The following is an 8,666-nucleotide window of genomic DNA, read 5'->3' as shown; positions in this document are numbered from 1 at the left end:
TACCACTCGCGGACTGGAAACGAGCTGCCTGGACAAGATAGCAAACTCGAGTAGATAATCAAATAAAGAAAAAGAAATGCAGTTGCGCTGGCCCTGTAGTGAGAACAAATGATAACCGGTGGACGCCCAGGGTAAGAGAGTGCATACGAAGAGACGGGTCTAGAAGCAGGGGAAGGCCGACAACAGGATGGAGGGATGAAATGAAGATACTCGGGGGAAAAAAATGGACTCAAGCAGCGCAGGAGAGGAGAGGTTGAAGATCTGAGGGTGAGGCCTTCGTCCTGCAGAGGACCTTAGTAAGCTGTTGACGATGACGATGATGCTGAAGGCGTAGCTCCAAACCTTTATCTTGACCTTGAGTTTCAGTTCACTACATGGCTCCTCATTTATTCTTAATTTTGGTGCGCGAAAAGAAGCTATGTTTTTGCTTGACGCACCTGATTGCAATATCTTTTTCAGTCAATAACATTATAGTACAGAGGATTTTTCTTCCCCGCATCTTCGTGCGAATACATCTGAGTTCATCTTCGGCTGCCTTTGGATACACCGAGCAGGTGCTTTGCGGAAGCATGAATTGCCCCGTAGACTGCGCCTGACCTTTGGTGGTAGAAGCCTCTGACACTAGTTAATCAAATGTGTAAAAGCGCTACACAAACACGAGGGACCAACACACAAAGAAGACATAGAGCGCACTGCGTGTGTTTTTGTGTTTTTTTAAACCCTTGCAATCATGAACCAACTCGTCCAAACCATGACTCTGCTGTCACTAGCTAACCCTACTTCTTCTGAGTCTTCGTATCGGTTGACACAACAATTTCCTGTGTCTTATCCTGTTTCTCAGCTCTCCAAAATGAGGGTAAATATTAGGCAGACGAGCTCGTCTGCCTCATATTTCTGCTTATTTTGAAAAACATTATGATGTAGACCGTCGACTCCGTGATCGGCTACCGGCGGCGTGCCGAAGCTCCGGCCGTCCCGATCTCCGGAGAGGGCGTAAGTTGAAAAGGGGGTGTGGCCGCGTTTTTCGCCGCACCGCGGCGCGCGTAGCCTAAGGTCGCTTTCCCCGGCGCGGGCGGGTGCAGGGGACGAAAACTCGGCCTTGGCAGCCCGTGTGTGACGTTTCATAAAAAAAGTTACCGCACACCAATGCAGGAGAAAGGTAGAATTAGTTACTGGCGCCATTAGGGTAGTTACTGGTGCTTTTGAATTTTCTACGTAGACTACGCCCGGGGTGACGCATAAGTGAATTCATTGCACAGCAGTATTTATGTTTGTAGTCACGCATGGTTCCAAAACAACACGTTTTCCCGATTTATTTCCGAAAATCTCGTACATGTTGTTTGAAACGCATGGAAAATTATGGGAATTCAACCGACCGAAATCCAACCATTAGCAAACGCCAAAATACCGCCTATCGCCTCTGTCGTTTCCTTTTTTCTCCTTTCAACGTGTGGTCTTTTACAGATAAAGTAAATGACATGGCAACACTACTTGAAAAGTTTGGCACAACTTTTACCGCCATACTATTTACAGAGATGTGGTATACTTCAGCATCAGAAGTGTATACTGTCCAAATGGCTCAGTAATTCTTCCGCAATAGGCAGGGTAAACGTGCTAATGCCGTTTATTGGCAAGCTTACATGCATATACAAACACACAAAGAGACTTCCAGTCCACCACAAATGGACGTTGTCTAAGTAATGTCATAAAAATCTTTACCCGTGGTAAGATTGCTAGTTCTCTACTCTGTGAGTTTATTACTTGTATCCCGAACAACTTATTTACGCCCGATGTTGTGCATGCATATATTAGTGATCACCTTAACTGCTCACCAAAAAATATTACCCTTAATATTTCACGCCAACAAATTATGTGCAGAATATTGCCCCAGCAAATCTAGAAATTCAGAAACATTCTTTCGAAAAAATGCGCATCCATTGTCGATAGCGGTGTAAAACGCATCATGGAAAACCGTGACCACCTCACACGGCAAAGAATTCGGTAGCGAAATTGTAGTAGGTACTTGAGACGTCTAAGCATATTAAAATAAAACGCAAAAATGATTTATTCGGACACACGCAAACACACACACACACACACACACACACACACACACACACACACACACACACACACGCACACACACACGCACGCACGCACGCACGCACACACACACACGCACGCACGCACGCGCACACGCGCACACGCATGCACACACGCACGCACGCACGCACACACGCACACACGCGCACACACACACGCACGCACGCACGCACACACGCACACACGCGCACACGCCCACACGCACGCACACACACACACACACACGCACACACATACACACACACTCGCGCGCGCACGCACGCACGCACGCACACACGCAACGGATACACAGAGCGTTCTAAACAATTTAAAAGGCAAAAAACATTTTCGAGCAGCGATATCGCGGGAAAATGCTGTCACAGCAAAAAAAGAATTCAGCACGCTGGCATTCACTCTGCCCGACATGACAGAACCCTGGGCTATGACATTCGGCTTTCAAACAAACGACAACTGAAGCTGCGTGTAAAGGCAATCGTGGGTGTAACACCAACGTAAGTTTAAAAACGTAAGTTTTATGGTCGAGTGAAAACACATATACCACATATTGAGGGCTTTCTGGCATGAAAACGCGACAACGAAGGCTGATTTACAACTCAAAGCACAGGCAGAGTCGGGCAGATGAGCGTCTCTTCAGCCTTATAGCATCCTCGATAAACCGCACCGGTGCGCACCGGTGTGCACCGGTGCGCCTTTTCATCCTCGATAAACCGCACCGGTGTGCACCATCTGTCCTCGATAAACCGGGGCGCACCGTCGCGGGGCAATTTTTGGTTGCACAGCCGCGCACCGTGAAAGTCGACGGTGCGCCGGCGTGCAATCCCATGAGCCATCATGGTTTTCGGTCGTAAACATTGGATTCCCCGTCTCAAGTCTGCTTGTTGTCGTTCTTCGCCATGGAGGAAAACGAAGCTAGTCTAGCGATGGAGCCTTTGCGGAAGCGTAGGCGATTTGCTGCTGTGATAGAAGAGTTTCTGGCGAGCTCCTGGGACAGCGAAAACGACGAGTTGGTGGCTGCAGTAGCAGAAAACCAACGTGACGATGTGCCGAAGGTCACAGAGTTTATTGACGGAGTCGTGAGGCGCTTCGACGACTTTCAGGTAAGGCACGCATATAGCAGATCCCTTTGAAAGTATTTGTGGCAGTAAATATACAGTAGCTTTCACGTTCTGTAAGGCGTTTTTTTGTTGTTGTCGTTATGTGCAGTTCCGGAAGCACTTCAGAGTGCCTCGAAAGGTGTGCTGCAGCGTAATAGCAGAATATGAGAGTTCCAGATTTTATTATAAGGCCACTGGGCGCGGACCTTACACGCAAAAAACTGCAGAAGAGCACGTGCTGTCGTTCCTATGGTAAGTGCCTCATATGGTGCCTGGTGACGTGTATACAAGAATTCAATTTTGGTCTTTAGGTTTGCCGCGAACAAAACCAGCGAAAGGGCGGTCGCGGTCTTATTTGGCATGGCTGAAAGCACCCTTCACGGCATCATCGGCAGGGTGGCAAGTTTCCTGGAAAGCATCAGCGAGAGGATTATACGTTTCCCCGACAGTAACGAGGAGAAGTCCCAATGTAGTGCCAAGTTCGAAAAGGTAAGCTATGTTATTTTTTTTGTTATGCACGTCTTCGTGACAACGTGCTTTTCTTTCTAATACATGTTTTTGCTAGCAGATAAACATTCACATTAACTAAATTACCGTGTTCAGTTGGTTTTCTTTCGGAACTTTGGTGTAATAATGCACAAGTAATGCTCATTGTTTATCCTTGTAATGCATCTTTCAAGTACACAGTCATGAAGTGATGAATTTGAATGAATTTTTAGATTGCAGGTTTCCCTCAAGTGCTTGGATGCGTTGATGGAACGTATGTGGAAACCAGGTGCCCTGCACACAAGATTGCTTCAACATACACCAACAGGCACGACAAAAAAGCCTATGGCTTGCAGGCCATATCCGACAGCGACAGAAAATTTCAGGATGTATTCCTTGGACACACTGGCAAAACACATGATGCCCAAGTGTTCAAGCGTGCTTTTGTGTTGGACAAGCTTCCTGTTATTTGCGAGGGAAACAAGTTTCATCTTCTTGGTGATGCTGCCTACCCAGTCAGAGAGTATTTGCTAACTCCATTCAGAGATTATGGCAAGCTCACGCCTGAGGAAGTGCGTTACAACTTTAAGCTCAGCCAAACACGTGTAAGAATAGAGAACGCGTTTGGCTTGCTCAAAGGGCGTTTCAGGCAGCTCCTTTATTTGGAGTTTTGGACTGTTGACCGGGCAACTCAATTCATCCTTGCGTGCTGTGTCTTGCACAATCTGTGCATAGATGCTGGGGACCTCGAATCTGGTGCAGATTTTGAAAATGAGGGCTCAGATGTAAAGCCAGATGAGGCGTTACCGGCTGAGAGGACGAAGAGGGAGAGCCTGCTCCGACAGATCGGGGAACAGAAAAGAAAAAGCATTGTGCAGTTGTTGCAGTAAATTGCTGCCACCTACCGTGCTGCTGGGCCTTCCCATTGCGGTGTGCATTTGCTAGCTCAGCAGTGCCGCAAAAAAATGTCTGTGGGCTTGTGAAATATGCTTGCTTACCTTCTGTGGCCCATGTTGACAAGCAACTGAGCCGCTATGAAGCACTAACTACAAAAATTCTACCAAAGTTCTTGAGTAATATTTGTGGGGGGGGGGGGATGTTTAATGTGCCGAAGCTGCGTTTGAACTCCAGCGGCACCAAGTTTTAGGTTATCGTTGGAATGTGTGTACAAGTAGCAAATCTGCATGGCTCCCCCCTCACCCCATCCATAGGCAGAATGGATACCCTTTGCTGCAATACCTTGTCACCACTGAGCATATAGTACGCCCAGATCTCTGTAGTAACGAAAAATGTTTGCCTTGTTTTGGTATGCCCCCTCAGTCCTCGATGCACAGCATTGAAATGCTTTCCTACTGTACCTTGTGTTCGAGTATGTAGTACTTTTTGAACCTCTGAACAAATTCCTTGCCAGCCACTTGCGAACAGTAGCAGAGATTCTTTTCTGCAATGCCTTCGTTGTTACTTGCAAGAGCAAGGAGCTCTTTTGACAAGTCAACCACGTGAACCACCATCTATAATGGTCATATTTGTGAAGGGCTAGTGCCCTACCATCCTTTGTCACGTCTTAAAGATATTACGTAATAAATATACAGCTAGCTCCAGGTTATGCTAGTGCTTAAATAAATGACGTTAACACAATGTTGAAGTCATGCATACATTTATTACATCCAAACTGCAAAGTTCAGCTCTTTCATGCGAGCTCGTCCTCTGCACCAAGGTAGCGGCGCAGAAGTTCCATTTTTTCTTTGTGCCGGCGCTCGCGTTGCTCCTCGCGGTCAACGTGGATCTTCCACAGAGTTTCCGCAACGGAACACCTCTGTTTCTTTGCTGGCGGCGGCGTGTCGCTGTCTGTGCTGGCCGGACTAGTTGGCGCCTTCAATTCGACGCGGCCAGGACCCCTCATGAGCTCCGGCTCCATGCTGTCGTCGATGGCGGCAATTTTTTGGAGTTCGGCATGATATTCTACAGGGACGGGCTGCACGCCCGACTGCTTGTTGTGGGTGCGGCTGTCGGTGCGGCGTCTTTTTACAGTCTTCAGTCTGTTCATACACTGCTCGGGCGTCTTACTTACTCCCAGCTTGGTGTAGATTTCGGCAGCAATCTGTTGCCACATGGCCTTTTTGTGGCGGAATAGCTTCATGGGACCCACCATGTCCAGGTACAAAGCATATCGATCAAGGAGCAGCAGGGTCTCCCCTTCGCCCCACTCATTCATGCTTGCTTTTGTTGGTATTTCATCTGCAAGTAGAATGTAAATTTCGGTGAACACAAAAATATGCAAAATAAAAGAAGTCTTTACCATGCCCCGTTTGGACTATCGCATATGCTTTTTTTTTTTAGTCTGTCAGGGTGCAAATAGGTCAAATGCGAAGTCGGAAAAGAAATTGAGGAGTTGCGTTCCAAGCGAGCTTGTTATCACACGGAACCATTTCAGGCTTGCTTCGTGCGCATTGTGCGCTTATCACGCATTAAAGAAACCCCATTTCAGAACCATGACACGCACCGAGGGCGACTCGTGGAGGCTCATTGGTGCTTGCTTGCGGCGTGGTGTCCGGGCTGACGAATGCCGAATCAAAAGCGGCGCCGACCGGCCCACGGCTTCCGCCGGCAACCGACGATAGAGCTGCGCTCGTTTGGTCTGTAGAAAAATAAAATGGAAGCCCATCACCAGTAAGGCACAATTTTTAGCCAACGAGTTAATCTCTGCCGAGTGCACAGGAGATTACGATGGCAGCAAAAGCTCGTACGCACCTTCCAGGACTGCCGTACGAGACTCTGGGATTGGGGTTGGGGGGCAGCTTGGGGTGCCGATGACAAACGAAGGCCCCGTGCCAGCATCAGATGATTTCAGGTTTCCGGCAACGCTTGCGACGAAAGCCGCCAGCTTTGATTTATCTGTTATAAGGGAAAAAAACTAGCTAGTGTCACACACTAGGCAGGACAAAGACCATCACGCAATGAAAACAGGCGAAGCCTTCACTTCTTTCGCTGTGGTAATTGCCATTCAAAAACTCACCGGAAGCCAGAAGGTTGAACTGCGCTTGCGGCAAAACAAGACGATGCGTCTTGCCATCGCAAACAACGTCCACGCCTATGCTGCCACTGCTACCACTCATCGTAATGCGTACTACGCGCGACGAGCAGACACCCCAAATGAAAATGGCGCGCCCTGAAACAGGAAACGCTAGGTGGCACTCGTGCTTCGGCACACCGTCTGTCCTCGATCAACGCACCGTGCCGGTGCGCACCGTCGCGGGGCACTGTGCACAGCGCCGGTTTTGGGGGCAACCCCGGTGCATGTTTATCGAGGACGCTATTAGGCTAAGGCTGCCACCTCACGGCGGGAATGGGAGTTAACAAAATTACACCTCTCCGCCTGGCTCCGCGCCGAATGGGACGGCCGGAGCAACGGCGCGCTGTCGGCAGCAGATCGCGGAGGTCCCGGGTAGAGCAACAAAACTTTGGTTCCTAGGAACGACATTTACTCCACCAGCAGCCGATTTCGGTCACGACTACTCCTCTTCAAAATAAGGTCACCGTCGGGATCTGGTTTTAAAATTTAATCTGAAAACTGGCGGCTACCATTAGGAGCTTTTGATGTCACTGAAAAGGTATCAGCCAGACCGATGCTAAACGAACTCCGCTAGTCCAGCTGCCTCTGCGTCGGCTTCTCCCGTCTATTTTGGGCTTCTCACGGTTCTCTCGTCTGATTCTTTTCAGTTCGCTTTCTGGTACACAGCAATTGCTGGGAGGACATTGTTGACATTCTGAAATTGTGAATTCTGTGGCAGAATTTGCAAAATTGTCCGTCAGGCACGCCAAGCCACGCCACTGTTTTTTTTTTCTTTCTGCCCGCCTCTTTCTAGGGCTCCCTTCCCCTATATCCCCGACCCCTAGCAGAGAAGCATGTAGGCGACTGCAAATGCCGGCAAAACGTTCTGCTGTTTTAATAAAAACCTTTCTCTCTCATTCTCTCTCTCTCTCTCTTCAGTATTGTCTTCGCGCCTACTTTTTCTCTGGCCTGGTAATACGTATGAATACGCCGCTCCTTGAAGTTCTTCAACTACCTAGATCTTTTCCGTAGTTTAGATTACACGGGACGCAATTCACTGCCATAATGCACAGCATGACGCAATGGTCTGTGAATTGTTTTGCCGCCAATCCCAACAAAGGGCAGTACCAGACATCTTTTTTACAAGGAGCACCCGTACTGCACGGAAACAAAGCGACGGGGTAGCTGTACGATTCTGAGTAGAGATTCGCGCATGACGCAAGCATCGCAGGAACTATCCCGTGCATCCTTTAGTCTGCACTGCATCCTATTGTTCTTTAATGATTTATGAGCCGGCATTTGTCGGATAAAGCTCTAGCTATAAAAATCTCACTAATCGACTATAATTATGTGCCTAAATGCAAGCCCAGGATATATGAGAAAAAGGGCACTCAGTGGAGAGCTATGCCTACAGCGATACCTCACCCGCCGTCTCCAAGTTTGTGGTTAAGCGACAGCAGAGAACATGTTTTCTCTTTTATAACCCAACTTAGGACGGTTCCATTTGTAGTGCAGGAAGTTGGGATTGGTCCCAATTGAGCAAGATTTCTGCAGCGAGATTCACCGAACTACGTCACTACTAAAAATGTCGCAACCCAAAATACCATTAACCTTGCTTCAACCACCGGTAAGTGGACCGAATAGCAATCCACAACCGTGGTCCGCCCGGCCTAGATAAACTTGGTTTTTGGCTCACGTTTTCTCCCACAGCATCTCGTTCCCTGATATCTCTCATTCCAGTGAGATTATGACTGGTTCTAGAGGCGTAAAACCAAGATGATTTATTTTTCTGGGATTGGTAGCTTCCGCATTACCCTGATTCAGCCACTGTCTTTTGACGCGTTACCATCGCTTCGTCTATCTTTCGATCCCGTTTCATTTGCAAAGCCCTTTCTTACTTCCTCATAAACAGTGTACTTCTTTATGAAGCA

At 48.2% G+C, this 8,666-nt stretch overlaps 1 protein-coding gene across 1 annotated transcript; it reads right to left on the bottom strand.

The window, feature by feature from the left end:
* Positions 1-5,373: 5,373 nt before the first annotated feature.
* Positions 5,374-6,997, bottom strand: LOC144172668 (uncharacterized). The gene is made up of 4 exons (XM_077701308.1): positions 6,700-6,997; positions 6,435-6,578; positions 6,187-6,321; positions 5,374-5,921 (listed from the first exon to the last, which is right to left on the bottom strand). The coding sequence occupies exons 1-4, from the start codon at positions 6,797-6,799 to the stop codon at positions 5,374-5,376; spliced, it is 927 nt and encodes a 308-aa protein (XP_077557434.1). The 5' UTR covers positions 6,800-6,997.
* Between the last annotated feature and the right edge of the window lie 1,669 nt (positions 6,998-8,666).

Source organism: Haemaphysalis longicornis, unplaced genomic scaffold (assembly GCF_048455015.1).
Source record: "Haemaphysalis longicornis isolate Haplotype H1 unplaced genomic scaffold, Haemaphysalis longicornis Haplotype H1 scaffold_25, whole genome shotgun sequence".
Lineage (NCBI taxonomy): Eukaryota > Metazoa > Arthropoda > Arachnida > Ixodida > Ixodidae > Haemaphysalis > Haemaphysalis longicornis.
Note: the sequence above shows the minus strand (reverse complement) of the source record. Positions and strands in the feature narration are given on the sequence as shown.

What these genes read in the sequence shown, in the direction of transcription:
- LOC144172668 (XM_077701308.1), bottom strand. Translation starts at nt 6,799, where the DNA reads ATGAGTGGTAGCAGTGGCAGCATAGGCGTGGACGTTGTTTGCGATGGC. An exon ending in TCGTACGGCAGTCCTGGAAG is followed by an intron (nt 6,322 to 6,434) that starts GTGCGTACGAGC and finishes ATTTTTCTACAG; the next exon opens with ACCAAACGAGCGCAGCTCTA. An exon ending in GCCTCCACGAGTCGCCCTCG is followed by an intron (nt 5,922 to 6,186) that starts GTGCGTGTCATG and finishes TTCTACTTGCAG; the next exon opens with ATGAAATACCAACAAAAGCA.